Source organism: Culex quinquefasciatus, chromosome 1, assembly GCF_015732765.1.
Source record: "Culex quinquefasciatus strain JHB chromosome 1, VPISU_Cqui_1.0_pri_paternal, whole genome shotgun sequence".
NCBI lineage: Eukaryota > Metazoa > Arthropoda > Insecta > Diptera > Culicidae > Culex > Culex quinquefasciatus.
The window spans coordinates 80,082,168-80,098,121 of NC_051861.1; the positions used below are offsets into that span (position 1 = coordinate 80,082,168).

The following is a 15,954-nucleotide window of genomic DNA, read 5'->3' on the forward strand; positions in this document are numbered from 1 at the left end:
GCGCCAAATAGGCTTCTTTGTTCATTGGAAAAGCCTTCACAAAGGTTGTGCCAAATCAAATAATACAAATAAAATCTATTCCGGAATTCGTGGAGAATGATTCCCATACAATTTCAAGGGCTTATGAGTTACCGTGGTTAAATTTGGACCTCCTTAATACACATCAGTAGGAGAAAAATTTACTTTAAATTCGAAATTCTTGTACCTATAAACTGTAAGGACTCGGCCCTATTTCCATCAAATTTGCTTATTTGCACTATTTGAACAATTTATTTGTCAAAACTTTTGAGAGAAAGTAATTTTACACATTCCAGATTTGCTTGCGTTTTGCCAATCTTCCTACTTTTAAACACTTTTGATGCATTGGCAAAGATGCACGTCATTCACGAAACCCAGGTCTCCTTGTCTGTGGCTGCCTCGCGATTAGCAATAGTGACACAATTATTTATCGCGTCCACCCGCGCGCACCACACACGCGACCGCTGCCAAGTTTAATTGCTTTATTCTGACCGAACCCAGTACCTTCTGTGTGGTTTGGCCTTTGAAAGTGCCCTAAATATTTATCATCCCGCTATTAAGCCGCATGCAGTAAGGAAGGCGGTTGGCAAACACTTGTACGAAGATCAGACGGGAGACACAGGACAGGAGATGAACAATTAATAGTTTAGACAGCTTAAATTTCGTTACTTTTGAGGCGAATCTGCGCACGTGTCGTGGCTGTTTTGAGACACTTTCTCGAAAAACGGTGAGCAGCTCGGTCTATTATAGCTGAATTGAACAACTTTTACTTAATTTGCCTTAACGAGGCAAAAACAAACTTTTACTGTTCTGGAAAAACAAACTGTTACTTTCGGTCGTGCTCGAACTAATGGCCTGTACTCTCTGTACGCAAGGTAATTCGCGATTGTCAGCAGAAGGAACCCCCTGAACTTGGCTGCGCGCCATTATCTTGCGATGAGATGGTATCAACTACGCTACGTTGGAACTGGAGCGCATCCAAGTTCACATGTGCGGTCGCTTCTTCCATTGTCACAGAGCCTGCTCGGTTCTTCTCCCAGAAAGCTCGTCAACCGTTTCGTGCGTAACTTACCTGTGCGCCAGTGCCTACTTGGACGGGATAATCGCGAAATGGTTCATTGCGTTTCGTGATTGCTGTTGCTGAGGTTCAGATGTCGCTTTTGGTTGATCGTTGGGTTGCTTGGATGTGCGCTGATGAAATCAAGGTTAGTCTACGGGTAGTGTTCGGATCGATCGGTTCGGGGTTTTTTCCGTTGGTGTCTCGGTTAGGAAAATGGATGAGAGTGGTTACTTGCCACTGGTAGTGTTGTGTGTAGTACTTGGGAAGAATTCAGCACTGAACGCGGTTTATGTGAACAACCAAAAGCTCGACCGGATTGAGGTGGACAAGATCAAGCTGTTGAGTCCAACGGACGCAAGTGTACACGAGGTGACGAAGAGTGACCTCATAACGAAGGATAACTTTACGAACCCACTTCAGTACTATCAGTATTTAGTGGGGAATGACCCCGAAGGATACGTCGACCTGCTGTGGGGCAAGAACAAAACTTATATGCCGTCCATCTTCAGGACTACAACCACTTCAACAACACCAACGGAGAATACCATTAACTACGCAGATGACATGACACCCATCTTGAACACGCTGAACAATACAACGCCAATGTACAAAGGGGACTATTACATCCCGACGACTACAGTCCGTCCGGTGAAGCAACTCAAGAAACCCAAAACTAAACCTCTGCCAGCAACAAATCAAACAAGACTAACGAAAGAAACGCTGGAACTGCTGCGGAAGTATTTTGCTATCAACTGTACGTTGACACCTCTGCAAGACACAACTACGACTCCACTTCCAAAAACTGCAACCAAGAAGTCTAAACTGAAAGCTAAAACAAAGAAAGCACCAGCAACAACACTAAAGACGACATTGAAGTCAACAACAACAACAACAAAGCCGACTGCGGAACCCCCAATAGTAGCCAACAAGCTGCTGCATCGAGCGAAGCCCAAGAAGAAACCTTTCCGACCCGTAGTCTACGTAGAACACCCCGTCATGGCGACCATCGGAGGCGTCCTCGAAAGTGTGTACAACTACATGCAGGATGCGATGGTCAGCACGGAGTACATTTCGATCGAAGACGACGACCAGAACGGCAAAGCCAACACCAAGAAAGGCAAGAAGATCAAGCGGGATTCCGTCGCCGACGGCACGACGCCCTTCCCGATCACGTCCAAGCAGTATCAGTCGGACACGAAGCGGGTGACCATCGCGGGAATTCCGCTGGGAGGCGTTGGGGACAAGAACAAGCTGACGACAAACATTCACGTGACGAGCGAGTACTCGCCGGCGACACCGGCTACGATTCCGCTGTTGCCGATGCAGCCGAACGTTGACAATAAGGATGGAAGCAGCGAGGAAAGTGGGTCGGAAGAGGGAGGGGACTATTACGGAGGGTTCGCGAATACGAGTTATGAGGACGAGGAAGAGGAGGACAGTGCGGAGGGTGAGGAAAGTGATGAGTACGCGGGTGGCAGTGAAGAAGCTGTCGGGAACCAAGCGGGAGTGGTTGTGAATGACAAGGACTATGACTACGAGGACGAGAAGAACGATGTGCTGGCGAATAGGGAACCGGTGCAGGTGAAACGGCAGAAGCAACCTGGGAGCGTTGAAGAGTATAGTGATGAAGAGGGGGATGATTACGACAGTGCAGAAGATACGGGTGGTGGAGGTGGATTCTTCACGGGGATATTTTCGTCGATTGGACGCTTTGTGCGATCCTTGGGATTCGCGCCGAGAACTACGGTAGAGTACGATGACTACGATGAGTCACGCAGCACTACGCCACGGATACTTGATCTGAAGAAACGACCAACACGGAGTACGGATCCTGGTGAACAAACGCAACTGGAGCGAGTACACGAATCGACGGAGAAGCAGAATCCGTGGTATCACTACCCGCCGTACATGTACAATGAAATCAACGAAGAGCCAGAGATTCAGATACCTGCATCGGAGCCGAACGTTCCTCCGCAAGAAGAAGACAACAGTGACTGGTTCCAGTACATGATGCCGTGGGATTTCTTCAATCCCTGGTTACCATGGGACGATGCACCGCACACTCAGGTTCCGATACAGCCGGTGGAGGTGACAAGCACTGCTGAACCCAAACCTGGCTGGTTCCCAAACCTTTTCGGAGGTGCTACAACGGAAGCTCCTGCCACTAATCCGACGACCCCCAAGCCACTGATTCCGTTCCTACCGGCATCGGATCCGCTGCAGAAACCATCAACCTGGATAAACGTGATCGCTCAACACGTGTTCACGACAACTCGAACTCCAAAGACAACAACTCAAATCCCTTCGAACACTCACATAACGAAACCGACCAAAGTGTCCTACAGCGGGTATCAACTGTGGCGCGTATATCCAAAGACCCCGGAGAACGTTCGCTACCTCGAGGACTACCGATTCTCGCCGGAAGGCATCAAGCTGCAGTGGTGGAAGGGACCAAGCTTGAGGGGAGCAAACGACATCCTGGTACCTCCGCACATGTTGGAACCGCTGGCGGATTATCTGCAGGATGAAGATATCACAAAGGAGGTGGTCATCCGGAACCTCGGGCAGGCGATCCTGTACGAGAACCCCAAAATGACGCGACGCGAGCAGATCGAGGTGGAGGTGCTGACCGGACATCCGTTGACGTGGTACCGGTACCATCGGTACGGTGACATTGTCAAATTTATGAACTACCTGGGGCGCAAGTTTCCGCGGAACGTGGAGCTGATCCACATCGGAAGAAGCTTCGAGGGGCGTCCGCTTACGGTGGTGAAGGTTGCTTTTGAGGGAAGCGGTCCAAGGAGGACAAGGACAACGTCAAGGGGAAGCGGAAGAAGAAGGTGAAGAAGCGCGGACAACGCAGTGCGATATTCGTTGAGGCTGGAGCGCATGGCAGGGAATGGATCGGGCCGAGTGTGGCCACCTGGATTTTGGACACGCTGACGAAGATGGTTGCGAGTAATGGTAAGTGCTTTGTTTACCTTTTGTATGGACATTTGACAGATTCATAGAGTGATGTTATGTCGTTGTTTACTTGCAGATACCGAGCTGGAGAACATGAAGGCAATGGATTGGTACATCTTACCGGTGCTGAATCCGGACGGTTACGAGTACAGTCACGAGTACGATCGGATGTGGCGCAAGACTCGCTCCAGACACAGCGAAGCTCATGTTCCGGGGATTCTGAATTCAGCGTGGGTGTCTTGCACACCGTTAACTGATATCCGGATTTTCATATACATATTTCTTCCAGGTTGAGCTGGCTCCAGTCGCACAGTTCGCTTTCGGTCAACACCGACCAGCACTGCATCGGAACGGATCTCAACCGGAACTGGGACTACCGCTGGAACGAAGAGGGAGTCTCCAGGTCCGCTTGCAGTGAGCACTACGCTGGATATAGAGCGTTTTCCGAGCCGGAAGCGAAGGCGCTGTCAAAGTTTCTTCAAAACAGTCGTCGGAACATTCAGATATTCGTGTCGCTGCATTCGTACGGTCAGACGATTAGCTATCCGGGTGAGAAGCGTTCCCAAACGAATGACGAGCAGTTTAGCAACGTGCACGAGATGGCAACTGTAGCGGTGGAAACGCTGCGAGGTTCCGGCAGTCTTGCGGCGTACCGAGTGGACAGCCAGCACGAGATGTCGTACGTGAGTTCCGGAACATCGACGCAGTACGCCCGGTTTGAGGCCGGGATCAAGTACAGCTACACAGCAGAGTTGCCGGATACGGGAACGCATGCTTTTCTGCTTCCACCGTCGGGAATCGAGACCGCGGCTAGAGATATGCTCGAGCTGATCAAGGGAATGGTGGATTATATTTAACCTGATACTGTACAATTAGTAACTTATTGACAATTAAATTATTTTAAAAACTACAAAATCGTCGTATTGTTGAGAAAATCTCCCAACCAAGTGTCAAAGTTTTGCAGGTACTGTTCCAGATCATCCATCGACTCGAGGGAATCGACTAGCGGGGCTACATTACCTGGGTAGGAGAATGCGGAATGAATGAAGCGCTCGCAGGTCATGATCGCGACCAGGGCATCCAAGCGGGTAGCTTCCTTCCGAAAACAGAGTCTCGTGTGGGCTTCCGTCAGCTTGGACAAAGCCTGGAGCGATGATTGTGAAAGGGCTTCTGAAAAGAAAATGAGATTTGTTTATAAATTAAATTCTTAATGTCACTGCAATCTCACCTGGAACCCTAACGCGCGTCCTGGCGCCGTACTCTTCCAGCAGCTGGATGATCTCCGCCGGAATCACCACTGACTGGAAGTAGAGCATGGCGAAAAACTGTCGCACATCTTCCTCCGGGACCAGCGGATCTCGATCCTCGATCAACTCGTCGTAGTCCCGCAAGGACTGCTCCAGCAGAAAGTCAATCTCCGCGTCAGCGGTTTGCTCCGGCAGAACGATCGGGATGCCGAAGGTGCTGAAAAGTTATTTTTAGGTTATGTTTTTGACAGCTTCAATATTCCCAAAAGCTCACTTCAAGAACCCCACCATGGTGCTCAAGTCCTGCTTCGTCCGGCGGCTGTAGTTCCAGCAGGTCCAGATGGCGCACTCCAGCGGGTACGCGATCGCGTGGTTCTCGATTATCACCCGGCCGGACTCGATCTCGCGCAGAATCCGCGTTGCGTTGACCGGCTTCTGCATCGCCCAGTCGCCGATGTAACACACGCCGGTCCGAGCCAGCGAAGTGGCGCCACACTCGACGAAGCTCGACTCTTCGAGGACGCGACCGCCGGCAATGGGATCGGCGGCACCGATCACGTACCGACGGGCCAGCTGGCCGATGGCGGTCATCAGGAGGTTCGACGCGGATGTGTCCGCTCCGATGGCGATCACGTGGAACGGTGGGACGGGGGATGACTTGTGGATCGAGGCTAGGCTGAGGACTAGGCCGAACTTTAGCGCGGTGTGGGTGTTCATGGGAAAGAGTTCCGGACACAGCTGGGCTGCGAGGGTGTACGAGAAGCAGTAGTCACTGTACTGTTCGGTTATTGAGCTATACAGGTTGCGGATCGAAGCTGGAATCTCGGAAACTTCCTGGATGAGTGGGATCGAGGTTTGAGAGAACCGCTGTTCGGATTCGTCTGGAAGTTCTGTGGTAGCATCCGTAGTTTGGGTCGGGTCATGGGTTGTGTTTTGAGTACGATAAATCTGGGAAAAGGTTATCTCTCGGTTTGTGTTTTGGGTATGATCTGTTTGGGAAAAGGACCACTGCTGGGTAAGCTTAGGTTGTTCAAAGACCATCGTCGGTTGAATAACATCTTGCGGTGCTTGCGTTTCCGAGTTGACTGGCGTTGGAACCCAGGCGTTTGGTTGGGATGCCTCGATCAATAAACCTTCCTCTTCAAGCACAGATCCAATGTAAACGGTATTATCCGAAATTTCCTCCTCCTGACTGAACAGCTCATCGGACGAATCCGATTTCAATCCTCTCTCTCCCTTCGAAACTTGTCCTCTCAGCGTATCAGTGTCTTTGCTGGTCTCTCCCAGCTCTTCCGGATCGCACATTAACCCGACAGGAAACTCCATCCTTCTCCTAAACTTCTTCAATAGCCCACGCGTTAAAGAGCAGATTCGGCGGGTTGAACACCCCCGTGATGACGTACTCGTGGCCCAACCGCACCGGAACGCACAGATCGTCCGCCAGCCGGACGGAAATGCTCTGGTGGATCCGGCCCACCTGTACCGGCGTCCGGAAGGCGTCGGCGGAAAAGGCACGCACCGAGTAGTAGTCACCGACGGTGCGGATCCGCAGGTTCTCCTGCAGGACCGTTTCGTTGCCGCACTCTTCGCACTTGGGAGCCCGCCGGATCTCGCCGGTGATGGCGAGGTGGGCGGCGGGATAGTCCGGGCAAACCCAAACGGAGTGGAGGCTGAATTAAGATTTTTTTTGAGGATATTTCTTTTGTTAACCGAAACATACACGGAGCAATATGAGTTTCGAAAATTGTGAACAATTGTTCATGAAATTAGGAACCACGAACAAAGTTTTCAAATTTCATGGCGATAAACTGTCAGCATTTCAGATCGGCTATTTGGCGGCCATGTTTATTTTAGGAAAACATTCAAATATTGATTCAGAATGTTTCAAGCAAAACATGGTTTTCTTTGTGTTGTTTGCAGACGCATTGTACATACCGTGATTATTTTTTCATTTCAATTAAGGGAGCGTTCTTTTATTACGTAACGCAAATTTTGGGATTTTCGACCCCACTCCCCCCTTCGTAACAAATCGTAACAGATGAGCGATCCCCCCTACCCCCCTGTAACGCGTAACACAAGGTCTTTTTGCATATTTTTATGAGTGCCTCTATGAAAATTTTGCGTTACATAACATAATTTTTCATCACACCCCTCCTCCCCCAATTTTCGTAACATTTCGTAACAGACGTCGACACCCCCTCTCCCCCTAACTGCGTTACGTAATAAAAGAACGCTCCCTTACTATTTCTGGAACCTGAATCATTGACAGCTGTCAAGCTGTTTACGATCTTAAAAGTAATCAATACACGGAGAAATAAGAGTTCCGAAAATCGTGAACAAGCGTTCATGAAAATAGGAATCATGAACAATGTGTTCAAATTCTATGGTATGTTTTTGAAAAACTCTAGCAAAACAATTCAGCAGGGCTGAAGGGTGTTTGTAAACAATAGAAACAATGAGCGTGAGCTTAATAATTCGCAAACGGAGGTAATTACTCACATGTACTTCTGCAGCGAGCTGTAGCCCTGCACCACGCACCGGAATACGGTCAGACCGGTGTTGACGTTTTGAGGTTGCGCCCGAAAGAGGTAGCACTCGCGCGGGGGAAGCTGCAACCGTACTCGGCAGTAGATTTGCTGCAACCGGACAGTGATCACAGGCGAAGGCTGTTGTTGTTGCTGCTGTTCCACCGGTTCCAGCTGGGCAAAGTGAGCGTTTACGACGGACAGGACCACCTCCTGAAGGGCCTGCTCGAAGTAGATCGGTGCCTCGATGATTGTCCGAAGCAGAGATGGATCTATAGAAAGTAATGATTAGTTGTAAAACTTTAAGAAGTTTGCTGATGGTCTTACCAAACTTGGCCAGCGATTCGTACTGTAAGGGCAACCGCACAATCAACGGTTTCAGCAGAAGGTCCCGATCACGGTGTTCCGCCAAGTATTGCCGGTAGAATTCGGCGCAAACTTGCTGCACGTGACCGACGAGGTCTGTTTGGACAAGGAAGGTAGCGATCTGTTCGCGGAAACCCAACTCCCGTTTTAGCGCTTCCAGATGGCACTCGGTTAGGACGGATTGGTCCGCAATCGAGGAGGACATTGGACAGGCGTTTGAGATTTGCGCGTGAGGAAAGAACGAGCACGTGCTTGACAGTTTGAAAAACGGAAATCGAAGGAGGCGCCTTGTCAGTCATGTTCTGTCAACCGAGGTGTCAACGGTAGCGCTGCTCAAGCGGTCGGTTTTGGAAGCTCTGTTTGCTCTCGGAGAGAAAAAAGCTCGTGTGTAGAAGAAGAGAGGAAGCTTTTACAGTGGGCTGAATACGTAGAATTTTGAAATTTATTTGCAAGAAATTTGATAAAAAAGATCTGAAATATGTCTTCCAAAAGGAAAGCTGATGTAATTATTTGATAAACCATCTATTATTTTTTAACATTACAAATCATAAACTAAATTGACAGGAGGAAAAGTTGCGCCGTCGTCGGATGGTGCGGTTCCGCTTCCGGTGCCTCATCCGTACGGTCATGTGCAACAACTACTGGCTGTCGGAGCTCCCAAAACAGGAGCTGGGCGAGAACACCCGGCGGAACATTGCCATCATAACGCGGAGAAAGGGTCGGAAGGGACTGCTGACGATTATGGTAAACACTTTAAATATTCAAACAGTTTTTAATAACAGATCTGTCAAAAGTGCTTGATTTCTGTAAAATATTTTTTTAAACTTAGGAAAAGGCCATTATGAACCAGGAGGCCGCAGATAGGACTCCGGCCCAGCGAGCTCAACTCTGTGCCATTTTTGAAAAATTGGACTGTTTGGCACGGTTTCCGCCGGAGGTCCGTGAAGAGCTGGCCAGCTGTGCCCGCTATCAGTATCTGGGCCCGGGACGGATGGTGCTGCGTGAGGGCCACGAGGCGCACGCGGTTTACTTTGTGCTGAACGGTGAAATCACGGTCAGCCGGCTGTGGTGGGATCCGGTTGGTGTTTTCTGGGTTTTTAAGGGGTCATTCATGAATTACGTGATTTTTTGATAACAACTTTTGAACTGATGAGTTTTTCTTGCAAAAATCAAATTAAATTGATTATTTGTATGGAACACAAGTAGCTCATGGATATCCTCCGTACAAACCCGTGTACTACAAGTTGAACAACTTCCAGGTCTACAAACGCCACGTTGACGTACCATGCGGGGTTCGCGTGCCTGGCGAAATGTTTGGAGAAATTGCGTTCCTTTACGACTGTCGGCGGACCGCGACCTGCACCACGGCGAGTGAGTATCGAAAATGGTTGTATTTTGTGGGCTATTTTTCTGTGGCAATATGTGATCAATGGGGAAATTGATTTATAAACATACCCATGCGAACATCGTAATTCCTTAAGCTGAACTAACCAAAAAATATCGTATTCAATAATGGATGAGACAGTGGCATGCAAAGTCACTTTTGTTGTTGTTCAACAAGGTAGAGGGATTTAGAAACGAGATCACGAGACTTTTCTGAATAGCTTTTGAAGAACTTTGCTTAGCTTTATAATTTTAATATAGACTTATCGAATGATAAGACGAATCGAATGATATCAAATCGGTCCAAATCGGTTCAGCCAGTGCTGAAATAATTGTGTGCATATTTTCTTCCCAAATGACGGTACCGCTTAAAATTCGTATATTCGATTTTTCTTCATTATTTGACCTGTATTTCCCCTTATTCTAACATTCAATTTTATCTTTTACCAAATATTTCCCGTGAAACAATTTCCCCCCTCTGCAATTCAAATTCCTAATGAGCACAATTAAAACTTTTCCACAACTGATTTTTTTTATATTTTCGTTTCCAAACCACATCAACGGCCGCAAAGCTTACATATTAGCCTGTCCCATTTTGAGGTCATGTCGAGGAATTTCAGGTGCTCACTTCTTAAATGATAGATTATGATGTTAGGAACAATGTTTTCTTAGACAAGAAAAAATAATAAAATACTTTCTCGCACCCCCTAGTCGATTTACTGAAAAAAGTCACTTTTTTGAACAAATTTTCTAAAATCGCTTGGAATCAATACAAAAACTGTTTCGATCAGGTGTGTATTATCTTCAAACGATAGGTTTTTGTCCATAGATTAAGATGCACTATCAATATTGACCAAAATTTAAGTTTTGGACTTTCCCAGGCGGATTTGTGTCGAAAAAATCGCATTTTTCGAAACTTTTTCAGAAATGTTCATTTAATTTAGGGTAGCATATTTTTCCCAGTAAAACCAATACATGCAGCTTGTAGGAAATTTCATGGCGAACATTTTCCTCTGAGAAAATGCAATTTCGACACTCCAGAGCCGAGATATTTGAGTTTTAGTGAGGAAAGTGCCAATTTTCAAAATTTCTCAGAATTCAGAAGCAAGGCCTACTAATTACACGATGTAGCAAGCATATGTCTCAAAGGTCAGGGTATGCTTTTTTATAGTAATTTTGGCCGCTGAATCCGAATCTGAAATCAAATTTCGTGTAAACAGTGATGTTTTGGAGCTACACCCTTTTGGAATGCTATTTGCGTGTTTAAGAGGCAGTTTTTGTAAATGCTCGGTTTGTTCTAGAGGTCGTATCGAGGTGCTCCGATTTGGATGAAACTTTCAGCGTTTGTTTGTCTATACATGAGATGAACTCATGCCAAATATGAGCCCTCTACAACAAAGGGAAGTGGGGTAAAACGGGCTTTGAAGTTTGAGGTCGAAAAACATAAAAATCTTAAAATTGCTCGCATTTCCGTAAAACTTCATCAATTCCAACTCTCTTAGATGCATTCGAAAGGTCTTTGAAGCACTTCAAAATGAGCCATAGACATCCAGGATTGGTTTGACTTTTTCTCATAGCTTTTGCAAATTACTGTAAAAAATGGTTTTTAAACCTCAATATCTTTTGCAACAGCCAGCAACACCAAGTTAGGGAATTTCATGGACTATAAGCCTACGGTAATAACTTTTGGCCAATCGCAGTTTTTGCATAGTTTTTCGATTTTTCTATAATAAACATTTTACAACGTTAGTTATTGTCCTGTAGGCATCCATAGCGGCACTTTTAGTCTCCCTTTGTCATATTCGAAATCCTCGGAAAATTCAAACTTCAATGCCCGTTTTACCCCACTTCCCTTTGTTGTAGAGGGCTCATATTTGGCATGAGTTCATCTCATGTATAGACAAACAAACGCTGAAAGTTTCATCCAAATCGGAGCACCTCGATACGACCTCTAGAACAAACCGAGCATTTACAAAAACCTCTTAAACACGCAAATAGCATTCCAAAAGGGTGTAGCTCCAAACATCACTGTTTACACGAAATTTGATTTCAGATTCGGATTCAGCGGCCAAAATTACTATAAAAGCATACCCTGACCTTTGAGACATATGCTTGCTACATCGTGTAATTAGTAGGCCTTGCTTCTGAATTCTGAGAAATTTTGAAAATTGGCACTTTTTCCTCACTAAAACTCAAATATCTCGGCTCTGGAGTGTCGAAATTGCATTTTCTCAGAGGGAAAATGTTCGCCATGAAATTTCCTACAAGCTGCATGTATTGGTTTTACTGGGAAAATATGCTACCCTAAATTAAATGAACATTTCTGAAAAAGTTTCGAAAAATGCGATTTTTCGACACAAATCCGCCTGGGAAAGTCCAAAACTTAAATTTTGGTCCAATATTGATAGTGCATCTTAATCTATGGACAAAAACCTATCGTTTGAAGATAATACACACCTGATCGAAACAGTTTTTGTATTGATTCCAAGCGATTTTAGAAAATTTGTTCAAAAAAGTGACTTTTTTCAGTAAATCGACTAGGGGGTGCGAGAAAGTATTTTATTATTTTTTCTTGTCTAAGAAAACATTGTTCCTAACATCATAATCTATCATTTAAGAAGTGAGCACCTGAAATTCCTCGACATGACCTCAAAATGGGACAGGCTATTACATATATTCTGTATCAATCAGGACGAATCGCGTGCCGGCAGCTCGTTCCGTTGATTGTGGTTTAACGTTTTGGAACCTCTTTCTTGGCTTGGCCGCCTAGGTCCTGATAGAGCCCAAATTGGTATATGGCGTGGGAAAATATCGCGACTCTATTCTATTTGCCGATTTTTCTTTTCCCTCAAATTACACAACATTCGACGGAAGTTTGTCGCGCGGTTCGACCTACAGTGTTGCCACCACGTGGATTCAGAACGATGCTTATGGGGAAGGGGAAGGGAATGGAGGCATTCAGTGCAAAAATTCCATTACCATGATTAATAGATTAGGTTATTTTATCGCTACACACTGGTTTTGTAGAGGGGAAAGTTTTCGTTCCGCGTCATTGTTTGTGGCCCCAAATAAGTTTTGCCGTAAATAATGGGGAAGGGTGGGAGTTTTTCATTTTGTTGCTGAGGCTTAGAAGACGAATTAGGAAGTGTGGAGTCGGTTACACCGGGTACAAATGAAACTCTGCCATGTGGTTTGCACTGTGGTGTAGAAGTTTTTGGTAATGTAGTTTCTTTCACAACTTGACAGTACCTCACCTTCGATATGGTACACTTTGATTCTTTTAACGTCAAAAGCTATCAGTGTTGCCAAATTTTTGGTTATGCAAAAACTTGAATTCGACACTGTAAGGCAGGTTGTAATTCCAAAACAGAGCAGAAAGTTTAAACGATTTCCGAATCGCAACACAGAATAGCAACACAAAAAATGTTGAACACACCATGTCCACAGCGTAGTAATGTAGGTTTTTCCGCTCATTTACCTTTCCGGTGCCGTTTGGGGTGGATGTTCCGTCCCGTCAGCGGACACCGAGCTGCTGTGCGTATTCCGCGAGGACTTTGTGCGGATTTTGGAGGCAACGCTGCGGCTGCAATGGGAACTCATGCAGGAGGCCATCCGGCGCTTCCAGTACTTTGACCACTGGAGCGAGGAGCAGGTTAGTTGGCAGCACTGCCCAGCTGTCAGAGTTACACGCTTGGCCAGTTTTAATTTACTTTTGAGTTTAATCGACTTTTGCTGCAACTTTTCCGTCTACAGATTCGCGAATGCTGCATCCTGGCCAAGGTGAACCGGTACGAGCCGCAGCAGCAGATTGCCGGTGCCGATACGGGGTTTAACACCGAGTACGCGTATTTTGTGCTCAGCGGTCAGTGCATGATCCTGCAGTGCTTGAAGGTCAAGAAGAAGCGTCGTGGCCGGCGGGACTGCTTTCACCTGCTGCCGATAGAGGGCAACAATATTCAGCTGAAAATTGCGGAACGGTTGACCAAGAGAAGGGATTCGGAAGTTTTGGAGTCGGTGATGCCATCGAATCTGAAGGAATCACTAGCGAACGTGGTTCGGTCGGGGAGTTGTGAGGATCAGAACGGTGGTCAGGAGTTGAAGCCGGATGAGTCGCTTGAGCACATCTTCCTGGACGTGGGATCGTTCAGCTGTGGATCGGTGTTTGGGCTTGGGGAAAAGTTTGAGGATCGCACGATCGTCGCTCGAAACCACGTGCAGTGTATGTTGATACCGCGATATTGGTTGTTCATGAAGAACCAGAACACCGGGAACGTGTGGCAGCGGATCAAGATGTACCTGGAGCTGGCGATCCCAGACCGGGAGAAGCTGTTCAAGCAGTACCTGACCGATCTAAATTGGATGGTGTACCGAAAGCGGGTCGTTACGGAGGTCATCCAGCGGCAAGGTCGCCACAGTAATCGTACCCGGTTGGCGGACGTTCCGCTTATGTGTCGGGTCGAGCAAAATGGACAACGAAAGTGAGGGAAGCTAAATTACACATGATCAATAAAGAAGAAGTGGGAAGCATGAACTATAGATAATTATTGTTTATTTTCGATGTTTACACCTCTTCACATACGGTGAGGTCAAACGGGGGTTAGTCTGACGAAGAAGCTAAAGGTAACGACAGTAAATTATGAATTACGATGCAGAACGTTGAAGAGTGCCTCATTATCCATTGCGTCATGGTTGAAAGGGAAAAGTCGAGCGACCTTCGTGTAAAGTTGTTTTCCAGCAGCTTGTTGACATTTTCGCGCAGTATTTGAGAAATTCGAGCAGGTGCATTTGCATTTGTGACAGCTACTCGAATGTCAAATCGAACGCACATGCAAATTCCAAATTTCAAATCGAAGGCAATATGTGACCAAAGTGCGCGAGTTTATTTTCGGGTGTGACCTTACAATCGATCCGTACGTGTGCCGCCAAATTGCAAACAAAGCTGATGCGAGGATTTTAAAATTGTGCACCCGGGACAAATATTGACCACCGCCTCAAGATGCGTGTGATTTCGGCATGGCCAAAAATACCCGCAAACTTGACATTTCGCCATCGCGCGACTATCGCGCTGTCATCGCGGCGGCGCGTAACCTTCGGCTAGTGGACCAAAAAAATGAGCCAAATTTGGCCTGGCTGGACTGAATGGCTAGGTGAATTCAAATTCGTTTGAATGAAAATTTGGCGGAGGGAGAGAGTTTTGAGTGTGGCCTTTTTCCGGGCCATGTGGTTTTCACGCTAACACAGAAAAGCCAAAAAAGCCGCTAAGCTTTAGTGGCTAATTAGCGCATCAATTGATGAATATTTATGAGCACGTCGCTGCGAGTGGTTGTCATTGATGGTTTGCAATCTACAATTGACCTTTACTGCATTTACTGCATTTTTTGAAGTTTTTGGAAAAATGCAGATCAATAGTAATAATAATCCCTAAAAAAGGTCGTAAATCACACCTTTATTAACTACTGACTACCAATTATCTCACATGTCCGTACAAAGTTTTATCGACCATATCTTAACGGACAAATTCTAGTAAAATTGTTCATACTGCAATAAACGCTCAAATCGCGTTGTAACATAGTTAATGCTACGGCGCATGGTCTTTCGTAGTGTGAAGTCATGGCTGCACCACATACAAATAGACACAAAACTTGGTTGCCCCAATGTGTTTCAAGTACAGTCGACTCTCTGGTTGTCAATATCCAAGGGACCGTCGAGGAAGAGAATCATCAGTTTACAGAACGATGCAAAATGAAGACTCGATTGAAAATATGTTTTTCTTGGTACCCAGCTATGGGAGAGAATCATGGCAACGTCCAGCAAACAAAAACAAACTAATGTCAAACACCCTTCAAAGCTTCGTTTCGTAAAGAAAAATGACTATGCAAGCCATGAGATAATGACAATATTGACAACCAGAAGAGATTTTTGAAGCAAACAGAATCCAAGGGACCGTCGAGGAAGAGATCCTTCAAGCAAGAGAAAATATCGAGGAATAAAGCAGTTTGAAGGGACTGAAGAATTCATCGATAGATGAACAATATTGATATCGAGAAGATCGACAGCCAGAGAGTCGACTGTAGAAGATATTCTCAATTTTGGTTTTGTTTTAAGGTGGTTTTTAAATTTTTTTAATTTATATAAAAGACCGCGGCACCGTCAAAATTCAAGACCTGCGGCGAACTAAGGCGTTGGACGGTTTTTGGGTAAACTGGCGGTTCTACTCAAAGAACCCGTCGGACGCAGCACAATGCCACCGTTGCCAGAAATTTGGCCACGGCGAAGTGCGGTGAATCACATCCCTCTGAGGCGTGTGCACTGCCGTGCAAGGCGGACTTGGAGGACAAGGCAGAGCAAACGAAGGCGCGCATCAAGTGCGCAAACTGTGGAGGTATCCATA

At 46.4% G+C, this 15,954-nt stretch overlaps 4 protein-coding genes across 4 annotated transcripts; 2 read left to right on the forward strand and 2 right to left on the reverse strand.

Moving 5' to 3' along the window:
- Positions 1-319: 319 nt before the first annotated feature.
- LOC6039046 lies at positions 320-4,950 on the forward strand. Its single transcript, XM_038249219.1, is given in 4 exon segments — positions 320-3,860; positions 3,863-4,042; positions 4,119-4,272; positions 4,332-4,950. Coding segments are annotated over 4 exon segments (3,471 nt in total). The 5' UTR covers positions 320-1,291; the 3' UTR covers positions 4,900-4,950.
- On the reverse strand, positions 4,931-6,622 carry LOC6039045 (minichromosome maintenance domain-containing protein 2). Its single transcript, XM_001848671.2, has 3 exons — positions 5,564-6,622; positions 5,271-5,506; positions 4,931-5,212 (listed from the first exon to the last, which is right to left on the reverse strand). Exons 1-3 carry the CDS (start codon positions 6,613-6,615, stop codon positions 4,950-4,952), a joined length of 1,551 nt encoding a protein of 516 aa, XP_001848723.2. The 5' UTR covers positions 6,616-6,622; the 3' UTR covers positions 4,931-4,949.
- On the reverse strand, positions 6,605-8,429 carry LOC6039044. Its single transcript, XM_001848670.2, has 3 exons — positions 8,142-8,429; positions 7,789-8,086; positions 6,605-6,959 (listed from the first exon to the last, which is right to left on the reverse strand). The coding sequence occupies exons 1-3, from the start codon at positions 8,383-8,385 to the stop codon at positions 6,623-6,625; spliced, it is 879 nt and encodes a 292-aa protein (XP_001848722.2). The 5' UTR covers positions 8,386-8,429; the 3' UTR covers positions 6,605-6,622.
- Positions 8,430-8,658: 229 nt separating this feature from the next.
- LOC6048613 (cyclic nucleotide-binding domain-containing protein 2) lies at positions 8,659-14,099 on the forward strand. The gene is made up of 6 exons (XM_038265480.1): positions 8,659-8,682; positions 8,745-8,924; positions 9,010-9,258; positions 9,440-9,551; positions 13,082-13,215; positions 13,317-14,099. The coding sequence occupies exons 1-6, from the start codon at positions 8,659-8,661 to the stop codon at positions 14,043-14,045; spliced, it is 1,428 nt and encodes a 475-aa protein (XP_038121408.1). The 3' UTR covers positions 14,046-14,099.
- The last annotated feature ends 1,855 nt before the right edge of the window (positions 14,100-15,954 follow it).

Excerpts from the sequence above, each read along its gene's own strand:
- LOC6039045 (XM_001848671.2), bottom strand. The coding sequence starts at position 6,615 with ATGGAGTTTCCTGTCGGGTTAATGTGCGATCCGGAAGAGCTGGGAGAG. Across the intron at positions 5,507-5,563 it reads ACCATGGTGGGGTTCTTGAA|CACCTTCGGCATCCCGATCG; the intron begins GTGAGCTTTTGG and ends ATAACTTTTCAG. Across the intron at positions 5,213-5,270 it reads GACGCGCGTTAGGGTTCCAG|AAGCCCTTTCACAATCATCG; the intron begins GTGAGATTGCAG and ends TTTTCTTTTCAG.
- LOC6039044 (XM_001848670.2), bottom strand. The coding sequence starts at position 8,385 with ATGTCCTCCTCGATTGCGGACCAATCCGTCCTAACCGAGTGCCATCTG. Across the intron at positions 8,087-8,141 it reads CGAATCGCTGGCCAAGTTTG|ATCCATCTCTGCTTCGGACA; the intron begins GTAAGACCATCA and ends TACTTTCTATAG. Across the intron at positions 6,960-7,788 it reads AGCTCGCTGCAGAAGTACAT|CCTCCACTCCGTTTGGGTTT; the intron begins GTGAGTAATTAC and ends ATCTTAATTCAG.
- LOC6048613 (XM_038265480.1), top strand. The coding sequence starts at position 8,659 with ATGTCTTCCAAAAGGAAAGCTGAT. Across the intron at positions 9,259-9,439 it reads GCCGGCTGTGGTGGGATCCG|GTCTACAAACGCCACGTTGA; the intron begins GTTGGTGTTTTC and ends AACAACTTCCAG. Across the intron at positions 13,216-13,316 it reads ACCACTGGAGCGAGGAGCAG|ATTCGCGAATGCTGCATCCT; the intron begins GTTAGTTGGCAG and ends TTCCGTCTACAG.